Here is a 22,021-nt window from a genome sequence, read left to right on the forward strand (position 1 = left end):
CCTCTTTGCCTCCCAAGAGACAGCACAATGTCTCCTCTACTATTCTCTGACTCTTCCAGCTCCCCTGGGTGTGGACACGATGGCCCATACGTGGCCCAATTTACGCTTTTATGCGTTTTCTCCAATAGCTCTGCTCCCGGGAGTCCTGGCGAGGGTCCATCAACAGCGTTTGCGCCTCTTATTGATAGCGCCCTCTTGGCCGACCAGAGTGTGGTTCTGGGATCTAATATCTTTCCTCACCATGGGTGATTCCAGTGAGAAGAGGTTCTTCTGTCTCAGGCGCAGGGGACAATGTTTTATTCCCGGCCCGAGCTTTGGAACCTTCACGTTTGGCCCCTGAGCGGGATCAACTAAGTCAAGCTGGTCTTCCACCCAGCGTAATTAAGACTATTCTAAGTGCTAGGGATCCCTCCACTAGAAAAGCTTATGCCCTTAAATGGAATGTATTTGAAAATTGTTGCATGACAAAACATGTAGACCAAGTCCACTGCCGAATTGTTTCAGTGCTGGAGTTTCTGCAGGAAAAGTTATCCTTAGGCTTGTGCCCTAGTACTCTCAGAACGTACGTAGCTGCTATTTCAGCCTGCCATGTTCTGATTGATGGGGTTTCCGTGGGAAAGCACCCTTTAGTCGCCCAATTCATTCGTGGAGCTAAACGGTTGAGGCCACCCACTAGAGCCACTGTCCCTTCTTGGGATTTATTTATTGTGCTCGAAGGTCCAATAGACACACCCCTTTCAAACCACTGGAGTCAGCGCCTGTCAGGCTTCTGACCCTTAAAATGTTTTTTCAAATGGCCAATACCTCTCTGAAGAGAATTGGAGATCTGCACGCCTTTTCAGTCTCCCCATCCTGCCTAGACTTTGCCCCTGGGCTAGTCAAGGGCATTTTGCATCCTCACCCGAACTATCTTCCGAAAGTTCTATTCTCAACCACGCACCCTGTTGTTCTTGAAGCCTTCTGTCCTCCGCCTTTTACAGCTCCGGAGCAGGAGAGACTTCACTTACTGTGTCCAGTACATGCTCTTCAAAATTACGTCCACCGCACCAGGCAATGGCGTAAGTCAGAGCAGCTTTTCATATGCTATGGGGGCCGCAACTTGGGGGCAGGCGCCACTACACAGACCGTGTCACACTGGGTGAGAGATGCTATTGCCCTCTCCTGTGAGGCCTGTGGGCTCACTTTGCCTCTACGAATTAGGGCTCATTCGACCAGGGGGATCGCCTCATCTATTGCGCTAGCAAGAGGTATTCCACTGCAGCAAGTGTGTGAGGTTGGTCCTCACATTGGCACACATTTGTTAGATTTTATAGTCTGGATGTTCATGCCACTCCGGGCTTACGGGTCCTTAAGTCAAACTGCCAGATCCTCGGCCTTTGTGCGCACACGCTACACAACCTTGGGCGTTCAGACACTTGCAGTGCGGCGGCGTTTGTATTCTCGTTCCCATAGCGTTTTTACGCAGCATCGAGTGTTACTTTGCTGTAACCCTGTTCCCTGAAAAAGTGGTAACGAGATGCTGTGTTCCAGTGCCGCACTGCCTGCGTGACTGGACGTCCCTTCAGACAAAATTGTTCTGAGGAATGTTTCCGTTTCCGAATGTTTCCGTTTCACTCCTATTTATAACCTGCAGGTGCATCTCATCAGATAACGTCACCTGACCGAGGTTATATAAGACAAGATTTGGCAATGGTAATTGGAATGGACTCATTTTTGTTACTGATCATTCATACTGATCACAATTCCATTCAAGCTGATCCAAAAACTGGTGGTTAGACAACCTGTGCCAAAGGGGGCTTAATACTTTGTAACTAGTATTAGATAGAAGTAATAGTGAGGTGCAAAACACTGACTGAGAGTAGTAACTCAGCTGTGTATACTCACCTACTTTAGGTAGGTAGTGTTTGCTGTTTTAATAGGTGTTGGGGTGTTATTTCACATTCTGTTTGGATGCATGTGTTAATACATATGCATATATGGCCTCTTTTATCTGTGTGACAAAGGATTTGTAGTTAGGTAAACAGGTAATCATCAGGTAGTCTTTCTGTTGTGTTTTTGGCTCTGAAATACACCTTGAAAGTAATTATCAATGGAGATACATAATAGTCTGATGGCAGTTAATGGTACTTCTGTCATCTGCACTTTTAACTCACATCATATTACTTATGTGTCTGCAAAAGGTAATTTTTTTATGTAATTCATATTTATTAACATAGAGTCTGGTGTTATTTGTTGTTCCATTCTTGGAGAAATAGAGGATATGTCAGTTTCAGCCAAACTCTCTGATGAGATCGTGAATGCGAAAAGGAAGAAACCTTGAGAGGAACTGGACTCAATCAGGGAACCCATCCTCATTTGGGTGTTAACAGATAGAAATAACATCATGTGTGTTGTGCAGGTGAAAGTTCAATATAACAGAAGTTATTTAAATTAACACGAAGTCAAGTTCAGCACAAGGAGTCAGTAGGTGCAGAGGGCAGAAAATACAGAAAAATACAGAACAGATGGAGAGAATTAGCGTAGTTGCCATTCAGGATAGATGTACTGGAGTATGAGGTTATGGGATGAGTTACATGTATGCCAGATTAAAGAGATGCGTCTTGAGTCTACTTTTGAATTGGGAAACCATGTCTGAGCCCCGAACACTGTCTGGAAGGCTATTCCAAAGCTTTGGAGCTAAATATGAAAATGCCCTACCCCCTTTTGTAGATTTTAAAATTCTGGGAACAACCAGAAGTCCGGAGTTTTATGATCTTAAGGAACATAGTGGATTGTAGCAGAAGACTGGTTAGGTATGTGGAAGCTAAACCATTTAAAGCCTTGTATGTAAGTAATACTATTTTGTAATTAATTCTAAACTGAACAGGTAGCCAGTTCAGGGATGATAATATTGGGGTTATATGATCATATTTTCTGGATCTAGTGAGAACCCTGGCGGCTGCATTTTGGACTAACTGAAGCTTGTTTATTGAGGATGCAGGACAACCACCTAGTAATGCATTACAATAGTCCAGTCTGGTGGTCATGAATGGATGAACTAGCTTTTCTGCATCAGATACCGATAGGATGCTTTTCAAAGGACAAGTTACTGTCTAATATTACGCCCAGGTCTTTTACTGTTGAGCTAGTAGTAACTAAACTAAGTGCTATAGATCAGTGGTTCTCGACTTTACTTCAGAGGGACTACTGCTCTGTAGAAGGTACTCACCTTCTTGTACACCTAATTTAACTACTTTACATATTTATAGCCTTTTTTTAAATAAATTGGGTGTGGTGGAGCAGGGAAAATGCTAAAATATGCAGGGCAGTGGCACTTCAGTATTAAGGTTAAGAATAGATGGTAGATGGCTCATTTTTCTAAAGTCACTGCTATCAGATTGTTTGCTAAGAACACATTCGCCTAACCTCACATCCCTCTATGCCATCCCTAGGTAGTTTTCAGCTGTCCTGAAAGCTCTTTCTTTGTTAATTATATTACAAATAGCCACACATAGAGCACACATTTGCATATCATGAAAAGTATTCTTCTAATATATAATAGGACTGTAGTTGCCCTCCCTTAATAGTATCAAATTGTTTCTTAAATTTTAACACACATTGGTGGCCAATGTCTACTGGTACAAATGATTTTAGCAGAAATGGGAAATCTGGTGTTTTGAAAGCATATGCCAAAATGAATGAGATACATTGTATCTACTTGTGTTTGCTTAACAAGGGGTACAGGCACATGAGCCCAACTTTACCAGGCAAACTTTATCAACTGCATCAACTTTACCAGGCAAATACACATAATGGAAGTAGCTATCCATTTTAACTGATTTAAAAATAAGGAAGCTGTAAAAACAATTATACATCTGTTAGACACATTTTTTTAACTATTTGAATATTATCATTACTTATTTTGCTATCCATTTCTGAATATGATTTTTTTAAATTTTGGTTTTAAACATTTTTCTGGTATTATTATTATTTTTTAAATATTCAGTGTGTACTGCGTATTATTATGATAAGTGTACTGTATATTTTGTGTATATTATGTGACTCTAAGCTTAACCCTGCATGCAAATGCATGTTAGTAATTATTTTACGGTAATTCTTAGTCTGCATAGCAGCTTAGAATTTTACAGCACCTACCTTCATATTTTCTAGCATTTGTTTATGCTGCACCTTTGTTTTTCCTGTGGTTTTATTCTTTAAATTGTTGTCAAGCTTTGATTTTGAATTTGTTTAATAGGATATTAAATATCTAAATAATCACCTGATCTATATCTGCTTCTTTATCACAATTTTGAGGTACATTTTTGCCATTTCCCAAGTATAAAAAAAATGTTTTGACATGCACTTGTGTCCTAAACTGAACTCCTGACACAAACATTTTAGACCTTCTGTTTATGCAACACTTGTGAAATTGTGCAAGCAGAGATTTGCTTTGTTATTGTTGGCAGTCTCCTAGTACAAATTATTTCTAGCAGTAAAAGGGGAAAGCTGTTGTTTTGAAAGCTTGGGCTAAAGGGAATGAAATAAATTGTATCTGCTTGTGTTTGCTTGTTATGACCAGCTGCATCAACTTTACAGGTCAAAAAAACATTTTGTTTTTTGTTGGAAAACCTCTTCAACATTCACTCATTTTCCTAACAGGACGTTTTATGTCAAATTTATCAAGTTGGCTACCAAATACTCATCTGTGTATTTTGTGGTAAGACTGGCACACTTTATTAAAGACTATCTGTGGGCATTATGATGGTTTGACATGCTCAGCTATAAACTTCATACTGTAGTTTAACCTCGCCAAGCCTTGATTCAGAATTTGTTTAGCTGGATCTAATCTCATTCTGGTTTTCTTGTCCTGCTATTGGTTTACAATGGTGTTTGTTGATCTCTTGACTTATGTCTTGACCACAATTCCACAGTACATTTTTGTGCTGTTTAACAAATATATTTATATATATACTGTATAAGTTTGTTGACATGCAATGTGTCCTCATCTGAACTTGTGACACAAACATTCTAGACCTTCTCTGTTTTCAAATCTTGTGAGATTGTGTAAACAGAGATTTGTCTTTTTATTGTTGGCAGTTTTCTAGTACAAATTATTTCTAGCAGAAAAAGGAAAGCTGGTGTTTTGATAGCTTGGGCCAAAAGAAATGAGATAAATTATATCTACTTGTGTTTGCTTAACAAGGGGGAATAGACACAGTGGCCCAGCTGCATCAACTTTACTGGCCAAAGACACATTCTTGTAAACCTCTTCAACATTCAGTCACTTTCCTTATGAAAGGTTTTATGTAGAATTTGCCAAGTTGGCTGTAAAATGAACGCTGGCATGTTTAATTAAAGGCTGTTTGGCATATTGATTTGAAATCTTCAGTTTCATCTCAAAAGCACATATTAGATTAGGTTAGGGCTAGGTTTACTTTATTAGTATCCATATAGATTTGTTTTGCAGCAAGGTAACACATTTACAAACAGATGTGACACAAAAAGTAACATAAAAAAGTGAAAAAAGTATTTTTGGTTTTCCACCTCAGTACTGGAAGCCTTCATACAGATGAGAGATACTGAAAGTCCCTGTGTAAAGGGTGTCAGGGTGTCATTTAAAATGGACGTACTGGAAGTAGCTATTAATTTTAACTGATTTAAATACAAGGATGCTGGATAAATCTGTGAGACACATTTGTATCTATTTAAATTTAATAATTTCTTGTTTGCTGTACATTTATGAATATTCATTTTGTTTGGTATTTTTAATACACTGTAATGTGTATTTTTATGATAATTGTACTGTATATTTGGTCTCATGTGACCAAAAGCTTAAGCCTGTATCAGTGCAAATAGATGTTAGTAATTATCTTATAGTGGTTCTTAGTCTCCATAGCAGCTTAGAATTCCATAGCTTTTTTAGGATTTTGCCTACAATGCACATTTGTTTTTTTCTGTGTTTTTTTAATTCTAATTGTTAAAGGTTTGGTCTTGCCAAACCTTGATTCAGAATTGGGTAAACCAGACATAATCTTGTTCTGGTTTCCTTATTTTCCTCTTGATTTACAATGTAGTTTATTAATCACCTGATCGTCTGTTTCTTGACCACAGAAGTACATTTTTGTTCCATTTAAGTATAGTAAAATCTGTTGACATGCACTTGTGTCCGCAATGAACCCGTAACACAAACATTCTAGTTCTTCTCTGTATACAAACCTTGTGAGATTATATAAGCAGAGACGTGCCTTGTTATTGTTGGCGGTTTTGCAACATACATATGAATGCTTTATATTGGGGAGAGATTTAAAACTTAAGCTCACCTACGGAATAACACAGAATGCAATAATTGCTGTGGCAAGTGTACTTGGATAATTTTTTTTAGCATAGTAATTGATGTATTAGTTTTCTGGGTCAGGCTCAAAACTCAGAGCTTTTTATCTGGTTGTGGTATAGTTTAATTTTATGTCTGTCTTTAATTTAATCTAATTTAAAAATTATTTTGTACTTTCTTTGTGGTCGAATCTAATGATAGTGTTATAATACTTCTTCTTTGAACGGATTTTTCTACAAACAGAAAGGTAAGTGCACAATGGAATCTCTCTCTCTTTCAGATTGAGTGAGAGAGAGAGAGAAAGAGAGTGAGAGAACAGGAAAGGAAAAATTTCTCAACTATTACTTTCCCTTCTTCGGGTATTTTATATGTTATTTTTGCCATTGTCTTGCCATTGTTTTTTTAATATAAGTATTAAACCTAATTGGTGATTTGATTTAAATTGCATTTTTAAAATTTGGTCAATTAAATATTTCCATAGTCATTTAAATATTTCTAGATTGTTTTAACCATGCTTTTGACCAGTTTGACAATATTATGTTCATTTCAATCCAATGAACATACTACTATTTATAATGATGCCACGTAATTAAATGTACTGTAATCAAGTGTCCATTTCTACGCTCTGCCATATTTTACCTTGTTTTTTTTTTTTGCGACAACTTAACACATTAATTAAAATTGTCTCTTGTTTTTTTCTATTCTAAAGTACTCAAAATGAGAGATGTCCCTTCTCATGCTGGAGGTATGCGGTTCTGCCATCTTCTTTCTGGAGCACCTCAGCCATGCGCCCTTTAACTTTTTACATTTCTTGAAATGAGTACACCTGTTTGTCTTTATCTATTTTTTGTGTTTTGTGGTGTTCAATCTGTCCTGCTGTTGGAGAAGTTGTGGAAGTAATTAATTTAATTTAATTTAATTAAGATTTATTCCTGGATGTCATATTGGCCAAGCCAAACTTTTTAAACTAAGCCTGTTTTTGTTAAATCCCGTGCTGCTCCAAAGTTTGATATTTACAATGCTACAGAAAGAATGTGCTCATGGTAAATACATAGTATTTACAGTGTGTATACAGTAGTTCATCCTTGGCATTCCTAGTATGACATGAAAAAAATTGTAATGATAATGATTATTGAATTTTTTGATTAGCAGCAAATCACATTCAAATGGTTATTTAAATTAAAAAAGGAGATCAAGTTCTGTGTTTCTCCTGACCATTCTTTTTTATTCCAAATCTACAGATACCTGTTATAGAACTTCAGGATACTTTTGGCATGCTCTTCAACTAACCAACAGGCTACCTGAAAATGATACTTAACATCTTTTAAGCAAACCTTCACCTTCAATTATATACAAAATAAATTTAAGAGAAGAGACAGCTCTCTAGGCACACCCTTCACATTTTCTTTTGCATGATGTAATTTGGATGTAAATAATTTTCCTTCATAATATGCTGAACACCATTACCATAATTGATCTTTTTTGCTTGTTCTGTTATGTATATAATATTTATATACACATTTAGTATACATACTTTTACATAATTTTAGATGATATATAATTTCTGGTTGATTGATAATTACTTACAAGAATCACAAGCTCTTATTTTTATATGATAATCATCTTCACAATCCCAGGTATTCTCTGAGCATGGTATTTTTTTTTAGATAAATTCTCATCTCCTTGGAAAAAAAAACAAACATGGTTTAAGCCAAGATGTTTTTTTTTTTTTTTTGATTGACAGGTGATAGCTGCATGAGATGTTTACATTTTGATTAATTACAGAGTAACTGCTGGTACAATGTCTGTCTCTGATTCTCTTTTTGTTCTCTTATTGTTAGGCCTCCACCACCACCAGCAGCAGTTCTTCGTGAGGCTTCATTCAACCTACTGATTCTCAAGTTATGCTAAGAAGAACCTACGAAAATGGAGCATCTTGCCGACCTGCCCAATAATTTTTTTATTTAGATGGTGTCTCTACTTGGATTCTTTTTCTGTGCACCAAATGTATGTCCTTATTTCTAAATGAATTCTTGAAGTCCAACACACCTGTGTGCAAATTACTTTTTAAATCTGTATTAAAAAATACATTAGTGACTGATGTATATACTTACCTAGTAAAGGATATTCTCACTCCTATTTCCACCCTTTCCAAAATATTCAGTGTGAATTAGGCTCCATGCATGAACCTGCATAATAGCTCTGTCTATGGTAATTTTCTCACTTTATATGATTTTTTTGGGACTTTGCTTTGAGTGTTTCATGAAAGCTTTCAATTGTGCTTGAAAAAGGCTAAAATGCAGCAAGTAAATAAAAAAGGAAGTAACGCGAAGACGCACAACAAAATGTGACCAAAGTAATAGGATCCTGACATTATGTACAGTACATGGTGATTACTTTGAACTGGAGATTTTTAACCCCTCTCTAATGGGTGTCTAATATTTCATTTCAATTTGATATTAAGAAACAACTACATACTACTAACAATACATACTAAAACCACTACAGTATAAATAGGAAATTAGGTCTTTGTGTTTATGTTGTGTGTTATACAAAATATTTGTAAAAAAACAAAATAAAAATAAAATAAAGGTATTTAAAAAGCTGAAGAGACAAGTGTGACAAACAGAAAATGACACAGAGGGCTCATTTATATAATTTGTATTGCATTACCGAATTTTATTTTTATTAATTAGAAATATTAGTTAGTTGTTATGCATTTATTAGCATATTTGCTAACTCATGAAGTATCACAGCACAAGTAGGCTCATTTAGGATTATACTTTTCAATCAACATGAATAAAGTTTCAAATCAATTTCATTTTATTTATATAACTTTCAAACATTACTGTAAATAAGCACATATTAGACAGACTAGAAAGACATACAGCTTGCATTGTTGTGACCATATATAATATAGTCATACTATTTCATAGACTTACTGCAATATTGTTGTACTATGTAGAAAAAACACAACTACAGCAAGGTTTTATTATTATGTTTAATTTAACTGTGGGTTGTGTTTGTTTGTTTGTTTGTTTGTTTACGCAATTTATTTGGTTGCCTTAAGACTTAGCTAAAATGTCCAGCTCCCTTATACTATTGAAATGTTTTCTGAGAACTTGAAACTGATTCAGCATTATTTTGTGATTAATGAATTTAAAGTGTTTTTTTTTCTTCCTTTTTTGTAAAGTGATACACTGTTGGTGTATTATTTATATGGTTGTGTGTTAACCTATAATGTGCACTTCATAATTTTCCTACTCTGCAGTTCTAAAAGCTATCCAATGGTTTTTTATTTGTAAACAATTAAATGTTTTAAAAAATGTTTTAAAACTAAAATACATGCAGATGTCAGGACATCTGCATGTATGGCAGGCAGGACAGACACCTCAAGGAATTGTAAGCTCTAATAATAAATGTGTATATGCTGATTGCTACATAAGAATAAAAAGGAATTACTACAAGTGAGTAAAAGAGAGAAAGAGAGAGTTAATTATTATCCTTCTTGCAACTCTCTTTCAGCCCAGGGCTGTCAATTTACATAGTGAATTGTGTGTTGAGTTGAAGGTATGTATCTTATTTCAACTCAACACATTCTGCTTGGGGATTTTCTTTTTTATAAAATTCTGTCTAACCTGCTAGCCTCAGCTTCAAGACTCTGTGTACATCATAATAAATAGTACTCGCATGTGCTCTGTTAATTTTTATGACTAGATAGATATAAACACATTGTATTGGTGATGCTTTTTATTACAGTTTATATAATGCAAGCAGTACAGGTAAAAGGGAAATAACCCGCATAAACTGTATGTAGCTTTTTCAGAACACAAGCACTGGATTTTGACTGCCTGGATATCCATAAAAATGTGTTTCAGTAAAATAAGAAACTGAAAGTAATGATATTGATACATTAGTACATCTGACAAGATTAAAAAAAGCAAAGAAACATTCTGTATTCCTGCATGATACAATGCTGTGTGTTTTGTATGTGTGTACACCAGGTGGGTGAATAAAATGACTAAGCTCTTAAAATTATAATGATCTAACTCACCAAGGTTTACTTTGTTTTGGTTAACAGTATTTTATTATCAACATTGTTTATTGCACATTTCATTTGAAAGCTTGGTTTATATGAACATTCAGAGTTGTACTATTAGCTGTATTGCATACTTTGCTTTTCCTGGGATTACAAAAGTATAAATAAAATTCTGGAAATACTGTAGTATGTCTACAGCATAAATGTGTCTAATAAACTAGACTGAGAAATAGCAGCAACATGTCCGGTCTGATTTAACTTCTTCCCCTCACCCCTCCCCATTAAAGAGAAAGTGAGAAACTGCAGCAGTGTGCACTGGGCTGCAGCAAAAAATCTCTCTCTCTCTCTCTCTCTCTCTCTCTCTCTCTCTCTCTCTCTCTCTCTCACGTGAGCTTTCCCATAGCCAACACCCTTTTTATTCTCTCCCTCTCAGCTCCACTCCACCCCTCTCTCCTCAAATAACCACCTAATGCCATCAGAGCCCCATCCCCCAATCCACCTTCATGCAGCAGTGACAAAGCCTGAATTTTGCTGGCTGCTTGTTTCTAAGCAACCACATCACGAATTACAGATGAGATACATTAAAATATGCGTAAGGAAAGAAAAATAATGTTACACAAATCAATTGAATAAAATTGTGTTTAAAATTACACCTAGAATTATTTAAAAAGATTTTTAAAATTAGGACTGCAGCTAAAAATGACAGGATGTAGTATTATTTTGCCCCCCTCTCTCGTGTTAATGTTCAGCACCACAGACAGCGACCCTGCTCGTGGAGGAGCCGTTTCCATGGCAACAGGCTGCGGGCAGGAAAAGGGGTGCACGATGTGTGTGTGTGTGTGTGTGTGTGTGTGTGTGAAACATAAGCACCCATAACCCGCCTAACCTGCAGCATCCTATACAATACACAGTTATTACAGACTGAAATAATACAATGGTTGAAAATAAAACATGATTGTCCTTAGTGATTTACTGTATAACATTACATGTAAAATGACATCAGACTATAAGGTATACCTTGGATGTGCACAATAGGAGAACTGAATTTCGAACATGCTGGGTGTATGTGTGTGTCGTGCGCGTGAGCTGGGGAAGCGTTGCGGGGGGTGGGGGTGGGGGGTGTTGCTATGTCTTGTTGAAGGCGTCACGTGGTTAAGTTAGTCGAGATGCCCTCTCGCGTTGGTAATCTCTTACTGTCTGTGTGGTTTCACAGCATCGCCATTTTGCCGAGTAAAAGCAACATGACGTAATGCGTTCAACACGGGTGGAGCGTATACTGTCACGTGAGTTGAGGAATTCTACCAGATGGTGTCACTGTGCGCAAGAGAAAAAGACGGACCAATGCCTATGACGCGTGGATGACGTGAGGATAACCTGGTGGCAAAACATCCTTCGAGCAGCAATCAAACAAAATAAATAAATAAATAAATAAATAAAAGTAAAATATTTAAATTTTATTGATATTTTAATATCAAGAACATCAATTTATAAATATTTAACTGATTATTTATATTTAGGAAAACTTCACTTATTATTATTATTATTATTATTATTATTATTATTATTATTATTATTACATCCCGTGACGTAAGAGGATGGTGATTGGGTGAAGATAATTGTGTTGCTTGTCTCTCTTGCTCTTTCTCTCTCTATTGCCACGCAGCGCTTCAAATTATCTAGTCTAATTAGGAGCGTGGAACGGGCAGTGTATAAGACGACAGCAAAGCAGAGACCAGTGTGAGATCTCCTTCACTTATCCCAACCAGCGTTTTTTAGTGACAACATTGTGTAGATTGTGAACAAGTGGTGTACATAAGAAGTGATAAACTAAGCTTAAAGTTTAAACGTAAACCCGTCTAAGGAGACGGGAGCCTATTTATTTTGGGTTTTAACCCCCTTTCAGTTTTCTCCTGTTGTTTTCGTTAGTCAGGGAGAGAGGTAAGAGAACTGTCTTTTATTTGCTTTCTTTTGGGTAGGTAAACTATATTGTTTTAAACCCTTTTGGAAGATTTGGTTTTGTTTATTATTTTGGCATTTTCCCTCTCCTGACGAATTGTGTTATTGTTTTTTTTTTATCAATCATTGTACATAATAATTACCCGGCCCATCTAAGCTGACAAATAAAATAAAAACACTTCTTCATGCTTGAATTTAAATCGTGTGTTAAGTGGTGTTAATCTAAATAGTGGTGAAGTTGTTTTGGGATAAGAGAAAGGTGATTTCTCCGCGTTTAATTTCGCCCGTTTGTGCTCACGGGCCATATTTAAAAAAAATGTCTTTATTTTCGTTAGCAAAAATAATATTGTTGATTCCTCCCCAACCCCTAGACTGGGATAGGAATGTAACATTATTATTATTATTATTATTATTATTATTATTATTTGCATTTTATTTATGTAAATCATTAGGTAACCATTTGCACAAATACTACTACTAAAATAATAACAATAATAATAATAATAATAATAATAATTATTATTATTATTATTATTATTATTATTATTACCTAATTACCTAATTATTTAAATACGCATATACTGTGTATTTTTACATACTACTAAATATAAATATATATACTAAAAATATAGTACTTCTTGATTTAGGTGTGATTGCATCTATGCAACAAGACACGTGGTGGCGCTATAACGTGGTTAATATTGGGCGTTAAAGCCGCCGTATCACCACAATGAGAGGAGATAACAAAGCGAGGAGAGGGCCCATGGTGAACGTCCACCTTGATCCAGTTGTTGTTGTCGTTTAAGGCTTTTAAAGCCATTTTTTCATATTTTTTACAATATGCGGCGTGAATATTTAAGGACAATGTGGATATACAGACATTTTGTCCTCTATTTTGTGTGTCTCCTGCTTCTTTCCGACTTTGCCTCAACACATTTACGTTATTCTCTCCAAGAAGAATCAAAGATTGGGACTCTTTTAGGAAATATAGCTAAGGATATGGGCATGGACTCGTCTGCGCTGACGGGGAGGAATCTGCGAATCGTGACTGGGACAAAACAGGATCTTTTTCAGGTAAACCAAAAAGAAGGCTCATTGTTCGTTAATCGTAGGATCGACAGAGAGGAGCTGTGCGCTACGAGTAACCAGTGTTTGATCAATATTAAAACTGTAATTGAGAATCCTCTCGAAATGCATCAAATAACAGTTGAAATTGTAGATGTAAATGATAACGCACCTACATTTACAGATAATGTTTACAATTTAGAGACACTTGAAACTGCAATGACTGGAACACGGTATCAGTTGGAAGGTGCGCACGACCCAGATATTGGTTCCAATGCCTTGCAATCTTATAAATTAACGCAGAACCAATTTTTCCGTTTAGAAACAGATGATTTTGGAGATGGAGGAAAAGTCCCCGTCCTCGTTCTGCAAAGAATTCTGGACAGGGAAAATAGCGCAAGGCATGCTTTAATATTAACTGCAGTAGATGGAGGAAAGCCACAAAAAACAGGCACTCTAACAATTAATGTCGTTGTGTCAGACGTCAATGATAATGCGCCTAATTGTGGCAAACAAAAATATAATGTAACAGTGAAAGAAGACGCTCCAAATGGCACGTTTTTGTTACAGATTAACGCGACGGATCTAGATGAAGGTGAAAACGGCGAAATTGAATACGTATTGCGAAGTAAATTTAGAAATGGCGCGTCTGACATTTTTTATTTAGACAGCAAAACTGGAGAATTACGCATTAATGGTGGCCTTAATTTTGAGGAAAAACAAGTCTACGAGCTTAAAGTTCTTGCCGCCGATAAAGGAGTCGTGTCGCTGTCCACCCAATGTAACGTGCTGGTGAAAGTGGAAGATGTGAATGATAACCGACCGGAAATAGACGTCACCTCCTTATCCGACCGAATTTCCGAAGACGCGCGTCCCGGTACCGTAGTTGCTTTGATGGGAGTGACAGACTTGGATTCAGGTGTTAATGGACAAGTAGTCTGCTCTTTGCCAGAAAACATACCTTTTGAACTTAAGCAGTCATCAGATACAAATTTTTATTCATTGGTTACTAAAGGAAACTTGGATAAAGAGCTAAAGTCGTTTTATGATATTGCTATAACAGCTAAGGATCTGGGAACTCCTTCTCAATCATCAACCAAGATAATTCATGTAAAAGTGATGGACGTCAATGATAACAGCCCTGTGTTCATCCAAAGCCCGTACACTTTCTATGTACCCGAAAACAATAAACCGGGTGTTTCTGTTTTCTCGGTGAGCGCAGCTGATGTAGATGAGGGTGAAAACTCAAGAGTTTCATATTCAATAGATCATGCGAACTCAGAACAAAGTGTGACATCATTCGTGGATATTAATGATGAGAGTGGGGCAGTTTTTGCGCTAAAAAGCTTTGACTTTGAATTACAGAAAACATTCCAGTTCCACGTGCTCGCTACAGATTTGGGAACTCCACCACTAAGCAGCATCGTTACGGTGAATGTGTTCATTCTGGATCAGAACGACAACGTTCCAATGATCCTATATCCAATCAGCGCTAACGGGTCTGCTAAAGGTGTAGAGGAAATTTCCAGAAATGTGAATCCAGGACATTTGGTAACTAAAGTAAGAGCCTATGACGCGGACATAGGATACAACGGCTGGTTATTATTTTCTTTGCAGGAAGTGAGTGACCACAGTCTTTTTGCTTTGGACCGCTATACAGGACAAATAAGGACTCTTCGCTCATTCACAGAAACAGATGAAGCTGAACACAAACTGGTTATACTGGTCAAAGACAATGGAAACGTTTCTCTTTCAGCAACAGCGACTGTAATTATTAAACTTGTTGAACCCAAAGAGGCTTTTTCAGCTTCTGATGTTAAAAGTGTGGAAAACAATGTACAAGAAAATAACGTAACATTTTATTTGGTCATTACCTTGGGATCAGTTTCTTTTCTTTTTATTATCAGCATCATTGTACTGATTGTAATGCAGTGCTCCCACTCTACAGACCGTTCATCCAAGTATTTACAGGATTCAAATTATGACGGGACACTGTGTCACAGCATCCAGTACAGATCCGGAGATAAACGCTACATGTTAGTTGGACCCAGAACGAGTATCGGTTCTACTATAATTCCAGGAAGTAAAGGAAATACTCTAGTTGTTCAGGATCGGAGAAGGAGACCGTCTGGAGAGGTAAGAGCTGACTAAATTAACTGAACTGTGTTACGGTTATTTACTTTTGTTATCACTTTTTGCAATATCTTTGGTATAATTTTATCAGTACTTAAAATTTAAGGGTTCAACTGACTTTGGACAACTGTGGTGCTGTCCAAAGTGCTGAATTGATTTGACAAAGGGTCTTCCATATTATATTAAATGGGGTACTTCATATAATCATATAATTTTGCTTGATTACTTAATTACATCTGGGATTGTTATTAGTATTATTATAAGTAGTCTTTTTTTTCACCATGTTGCCCTTATTATCGTCAAAACTTGTTTTAAACTTTGTTAAATACGAACTATTTCATTTTCTTTCTTTTGGTTGATTCACATTATAGAAGCACCTATTAAGTTTAATTAATAAATTAATATTTCTTGAAAATGGTTGCAAGAAGAAAATTAAGTTAACCACCAAACCCATCTCGAAAATGTTTCCTTTCTTTTAGAGCCAAAGCGCAAATAACATAAAAAAATACGGGCGTGGTTTTGCGCCACATGGCGTCAGTATTACGCCATCATAGTATTAACCCCTATTTTTTTTTTTCAAGCTGGAAAGTGTATGTGACGAGTGCATGGAACAGTGTGGATTTTTTGGTTTGGTTAATGTTTTATCCTGTTCATGTTACGTTTGTGCGATATCCTTATTATTGCCTTTAAGCTACGCGATTCATGAAAATTATTGACCGATTGTTCTTGATTAATTTAAATATTTTTTTCCGCGATGGACGACAGTGGACAAAGGCGAAAATGGGAGTCCTGTTGGATTGCTCTGTTTTTCTCTTTGCAATTGTGCTTCGTGGAACGGGTTTTTGGTCAGATAAGGTACGCTATTTCGGAGGAGGTCAAAGAAGGAACTGTTGTAGGAAACCTGGCTAGGGATTTGGGTCTTGATGTCGGTACTTTGTTGGACAGACGATTACGTATTGTTTCTGGTTCTAAGGAAGCGCTTTTCAAGGTAAACCAAAACAATGGCGTATTATACGTGCAAAAGAAAATCGACAGAGAAGAAATATGTGACAGTGGTAATGTTTGTTTGATTAACATAAAAATTGCTCTTGAAAACCCTCTTCAAATCCATTCTATTGGAATTGAAATAGTTGACAAAAACGACCACCCTCCCACGTTTGCAGATAAACACTTACATTTAAATATAGCAGAAAATAAAGCTCCTGGTGCGCGACTTGATTTGCAACCAGCGCGTGATCCAGATATTGGTACTAATTCTATTCGCACTTATAAATTAATTCAAAATGAACATTTTAGTTTAGAAATAAGAGACAGTGATGAGGAAAGAATTCCGTCGCTTGTGTTACGGAAATATTTGGATCGAGAAAGTAAGCCTGAACATGAATTACTTTTAACGGCACTAGATGGTGGAAATCCACCAAAATCGGGGAATCTCAACATAACTATTACTGTCCTTGATATAAATGACAATCAGCCTGTGTGCAGCCAAGACGTGTACTCGTTATCTTTGCATGAAAATGTCTCTGTTGGAAAGATTGTAATGAAAGTGAATGCGACTGACCCGGATGAAGGCAGCAATGGAGAGATAGAGTATTCTTGGGGTAGGAATACGCAAAGTAAAATCAAAGATATTTTTCAAATAGACAGCATTACTGGAGAAATTCAAGTAAAAAATGAGATCGATTTTGAGAACATTCAGACATATAGATTACACATACAAGCCTCCGATAAAGGACAGCCTCCGCTCTCTGTCGACTGCAGGGTTGTAATCAAAATAATAGACGTGAACGACAATAAACCTGAAATAGAAGTAACCTCAATTCTAAACACTGTTCCAGAGGACTCAAAACCAGGAACTGTAATTTCTTTGATTAGTGTTACAGACAAAGACTCTGGAATTAATGGCAAAGTCGTTTGTAGCATCTCAGGTGGTTTGCCATTTGAGCTAAAGCCATCTGTTGAGGACAACGTCTATTCATTAATTACAAGTAAAAACTTAGACAGAGAGCTTACGTCTTACTATGATATTGTATTAATGGCTAAAGACATGGGCGAATCTGCGTTGTCCTCTTTTAAATCACTAAATGTGCAGGTGACAGACATAAATGATAACGTTCCTCAATTTCCTCAAGACCCACTTGAGCTTTACATAAAAGAAAACAATGTACCGGGTACTTCCATATCCTCGGTGAGCGCAACCGACAAAGACCTGAACGAAAATGGAGAAATCACATATCAAATCATGAAAGTGGAAGCGAGGACTAATCACTTCTGGTCAGTTTTAAATATAAATGCAGAGACAGGTGTTATACTTGCACTTAAGAGCTTTGACTTCGAAACTACAAAAACGTTCCAGTTCCACGTGCTCGCTACAGATTCTGGAACACCGTCACTAAGCAGCAACGTTACAGTGAACGTGTTCATTCTGGATCAGAATGACAACGTCCCAGTAATCTTATATCCAATCAGCTCTAACGGTTCTGCGGAAGGTGTGGAGGAGATTCCCAGAAATGTGAATCCAGGACATTTGGTAACTAAAGTAAGAGCCTATGACGCGGACATAGGATACAACGGCTGGTTATTATTTTCACTGCAGGAAGTGAGTGATCACAGTCTATTTGCTTTGGACCGCTATACGGGACAGATAAGGACTCTTCGCTCATTCACAGAAACAGATGAGTCTGAACATAAACTAATCATACTGGTTAAAGACAATGGAAACGTTTCTCTTTCAGCAACAGCGACTGTAATTATAAAATTTGTTGAACCCAAAGAAGCCTTTGCTGCGTCTGATGTTAAAAACGTAGTAAAAGAAGAGGACAAAAATAACAGTATATTTTATTTGGTCATTACATTGGGATCTGTTTCATTTCTTTTTGTTATAAGCATCATCGTGCTGATTGTAATGCAATGCAAAACTACAGACTATTCGCCCAAGTATTTACAAGATGCAAATTATGACGGGACACTGTGTCATAGCATACAGTACAGATCCGGAGATAAACGCTACATGTTAGTTGGACCCAGAACGAGTACCGGTTCTACTATAATTCCAGGAAGTAATGGAAATACTCTAGTGATACAAGGTCAAAGGAGGAGGACTTCTGGTGAGGTAAGGGGCATTTCTTTTCATAACGGCTATATTTTTACCCTACAGTATACAATACTAGATACAAACATTGTTTATTGGTGAAATGAAACTTATATGTGTTCTTCAAGAAAGGCATTACCATTTTCGAGGTTTTATGGTTTGCTTTTTTATCTCTTTGTTTTTTAGAACAGAATAAATTTTTGAGAGTTTGAAGAATTTTGCTTGGTTGTTTACAATTAACAGTTTAGACACTCATTAAGCGCATTTCCTTAATATATGGAAAAACTGTCTTTATAGAACAGGACTCAAGGTGTCAGTACAACACCACGATCCATTGTAAAGGCCAGACCCTGCCCATCCACTGTGTTCTCGTGCAGTGCCGTATGACGACTGCCGTGAGCACGACGATAAACTGATCTAAATCTACCTTAACGGGACGTGGAAAAAAAAAATATTCTAGTTAGAAAAATGTGGTCATGGCTTGACTGTATCGTTGGCTATTTGTTTGTTCTTTAAAGGCGATTGCTCGTGATGGATAACAACAGGCAAAGGCGCAGACGGGATTGTTCGTGGATTGTTCTTCGAATTTCATTGCTAATCTGCCTTGGAAACAAGATTACGGCCCAGATAAGGTACTCAATTTCGGAAGAATTGAAGGAAGGATCTGTTGTAGGAAATATCGCGAAGGATTTAGATCTTGAGATTAATACGTTAGGGGACAGACGGCTTCGTATTGTGTCTGGTTCCGATAGCAATCTTTTCTACTTAAACAAAAACAATGGCGTTTTGTACACCCATAAGAAAATCGATAGAGAGGAAGCATGTCACGGAAACAGTCATTGCGTTATAGATTTAAAAATAGTGGTTGAAAACCCACTTGAGATTCATTATATAGGGGTGGAAATAACAGATGTAAATGACCACTCACCGATGTTTATAGAAAAGGAGAAATTTCTTGAAATAGCTGAATCAACTGCTCAAAATACTCGTTTTCAGTTACAAGCTGCTCGTGACCCTGACACTGGTGAGAACTCTGTTCGTTTATACAAACTAAGTAAAAACGAACATTTTGATGTGGAAATAAGAGACTGGGGAGAAGACAAGCTTCCCTTTCTGGTATTACAGAAGCCACTTGATCGCGAGCGCAAAGCTGAACATAAATTAATCTTAACTGCTTTCGATGGAGGAAGCCCACAAAGGTCAGGTGCACTCAACATAACAGTTATTGTTCTTGACGTCAATGACAATCGTCCTATATTTAGTCAAGACGTTTATACGACAACACTAAAAGAAAACACACCGATGGGAACTTTGGTGTTGAAATTACATGCAAATGATAATGATGACGGTATAAACGGGGAAGTGACTTTTAGTTTTGGGGCCGGCAAAAAACAAAACGCGTTTGATAATTTTGTTTTAGATCAAGTAACGGGTGAAATTCGAGTAAAGGGCGAAATAGATTTTGAAAAGACTAACATTTACAAACTAGATATTCAAGCATCAGACGGCGGGCAGCCTCCTTTGACCACAGATTGTAGAGTAATCATAAAGATTCTAGATGTAAATGACAATAGGCCATACATAGAGGTAACGTCGTTATCGAATATAGTTCCTGAGGATACCAGACCAGGAACTGTAATATCGCTAATTAGTTTTAGTGATAGAGACACTGGTGCCAATGGAGAAGTCAAATGTGCTATATTAGAAATTGTGCCATTTGAATTAAAGCCATCCATTCAAGAGAACATGTACTCATTAGTGATAAAAGAACAACTGGACCGAGAGCTAGTTTCGTATTATGACATAACAATTACAGCCAAAGACCTAGGGCAACCTCCCTTAATCTCTACTAGAACACTAAGCGTGCAAATTTCAGATGTAAATGACAACAATCCAGTATTCACCCAAAGGCCCGTTGAACTGTATATATTTGAAAATAATTTTTCAGGCTCATCTATATTCTCTATCAGTGCATCTGATAGTGATGTAAATGAAAATGCTTTAATATCCTATAGTATTCTCAGAGGGGGCGATGTATACAATGACATTGCATCATTCCTTACAATTCATTCTGAAACGGGAGTTATTCATGCGCTAAAATCGTTTGACTTTGAAACAACCAAGACGTTCCAGTTCCACGTTCTCGCTACAGATTCTGGAACTCCGTCACTAAGCAGCAACGTTACAGTGAACGTGTTCATTCTCGATCAGAACGACAACGCTCCAGTGATCGTATACCCAATCAATGCTAACGGTTCTACGGAAGGTGTGGAGGAAGTTTCCCGCAATGTAAATCCAGGACATTTGGTGACTAAAGTAAAAGCCTATGATGCGGATATAGGATACAACGGCTGGTTATTATTTTCACTGCAGGAACTGAGTGACCACAGTCTGTTTGGTTTGGACCGCTATACGGGACAGATCAGGACTCTTCGGTCAATCACAGAAACAGATGAGGCTGAACACAAACTGGTCATACTGGTCAAAGACAATGGAAATGTTTCACTTTCAGCAACAGCCACTGTGATCATTAAACTTGTTGAACCCAAAGAAGCCTTTGCTGCGTCCGATGTTAAACATGCAGTAAAAGAAGATGAAGAAAATAATGTGGCGTTTTATTTGATCATTACCCTGGGATTGGTTTCTTTTCTTTTTCTTATTAGCATCATTGTGCTGATTGTAATGCAGTGCTCCAAATCTATAGACTGTTCCTCCAAGTATTTACAAGATACAAATTACGACGGAACACTGTGTCACAGCATTCAGTACAGATCTGGAGATAGGCGCTACATGTTAGTTGGACCCAGAACGAGTATCGGTTCGACTCTAGTTCCCGGCAGTAATGCAAATACACTAGTGGTACAAGATCGCAGGAGAATTTCTGTTGAGGTAAGACCAAAATCTAATGTATAATACATTTGCAGGCGACTTTGATCATTTTAATGTTCATCCATCAATCAATCCATCCATCCATACTGTATATTAATGTATATTATCTGCTAGTAGGTCGAAAGCTCTCCATGGTCCTGAAATTTAACGCTATTCGTGGTAACAAAATTCTTTTGCATTTAGACGTGTAGAAGAAGAAGAAAAATAGAAATACAATGTTCAAAGGATTTAAGGTTTAAGAGACTTTACTTGCCATTAGTACACATACCAACAGTATAAGGGCATTGGAATGTTTTGTTCACAAACTCTATGAGTCAGTGAAAAAAAGACTATTTAATTAATTCATTTAAGTCTAAGAATAAATAGTAGAATTTATCTGACTCCTGAAGGTCTATTGCCAATTTGATGTCAGTTTTTTATAATGTTATCTTTGTTCTTTGATAATAAATAAGATAAATCATAGTACCTTGATCTTATACCAGATATACAGTATGTGCATTGATTATACAACAGGTCTCTATATGACAGGGATAAAAAC

General features: G+C 36.9%; 4 protein-coding genes across 17 annotated transcripts in view; all 4 read left to right on the plus strand.

Moving 5' to 3' along the window:
* LOC128513454 (protocadherin alpha-C2-like) overlaps window positions 1–10,584 on the plus strand; it is a 57,141-nt gene extending 46,557 nt beyond the window's left edge. For 7 of the 14 annotated variants that reach the window (XM_053487250.1, XM_053487233.1, XM_053487212.1 and 4 more), the window contains exon 2: window positions 8,152–10,584. In XM_053487250.1, the coding sequence (XP_053343225.1) occupies window positions 8,152–8,184 (33 nt within the window). In that variant the 3' untranslated portion in view covers window positions 8,185–10,584. Of the gene's footprint in view, window positions 1–4,258; window positions 6,558–7,019; window positions 7,056–8,151 lie in introns of those variants that run through there. The other 7 variants (XM_053487298.1, XM_053487268.1, XM_053487259.1 and 4 more) reach the window with 2 other exon arrangements.
* A 2,561-nt stretch (window positions 10,585–13,145) lies between these two features.
* LOC128513380 (protocadherin alpha-8-like) lies at window positions 13,146–15,521 on the plus strand. Its single transcript, XM_053487131.1, has one exon. It carries the CDS (start codon window positions 13,146–13,148, stop codon window positions 15,519–15,521), a length of 2,376 nt encoding a protein of 791 aa, XP_053343106.1.
* Window positions 15,522–16,176: 655 nt separating this feature from the next.
* Window positions 16,177–18,696, plus strand: LOC128540040 (protocadherin gamma-A11-like). Its single transcript, XM_053510698.1, has one exon. The coding sequence runs from the start codon at window positions 16,258–16,260 to the stop codon at window positions 18,694–18,696; it is 2,439 nt and encodes an 812-aa protein (XP_053366673.1). The 5' UTR covers window positions 16,177–16,257.
* Window positions 18,697–19,032: 336 nt separating this feature from the next.
* LOC128512928 (protocadherin alpha-8-like) lies at window positions 19,033–21,507 on the plus strand. The gene has a single exon (XM_053486463.1). It carries the CDS (start codon window positions 19,126–19,128, stop codon window positions 21,505–21,507), a length of 2,382 nt encoding a protein of 793 aa, XP_053342438.1. The 5' UTR covers window positions 19,033–19,125.
* Window positions 21,508–22,021: the final 514 nt, after the last annotated feature.

The sequence above is a fragment of the Clarias gariepinus genome, chromosome 2 (assembly GCF_024256425.1).
Source record: "Clarias gariepinus isolate MV-2021 ecotype Netherlands chromosome 2, CGAR_prim_01v2, whole genome shotgun sequence".
NCBI lineage: Eukaryota > Metazoa > Chordata > Actinopteri > Siluriformes > Clariidae > Clarias > Clarias gariepinus.

What these genes read in the sequence shown, in the direction of transcription:
- LOC128513380 (XM_053487131.1), top strand. Translation starts at nt 13,146, where the DNA reads ATGCGGCGTGAATATTTAAGGACAATGTGGATATACAGACATTTTGTC.
- LOC128540040 (XM_053510698.1), top strand. Translation starts at nt 16,258, where the DNA reads ATGGACGACAGTGGACAAAGGCGAAAATGGGAGTCCTGTTGGATTGCT.
- LOC128512928 (XM_053486463.1), top strand. Translation starts at nt 19,126, where the DNA reads ATGGATAACAACAGGCAAAGGCGCAGACGGGATTGTTCGTGGATTGTT.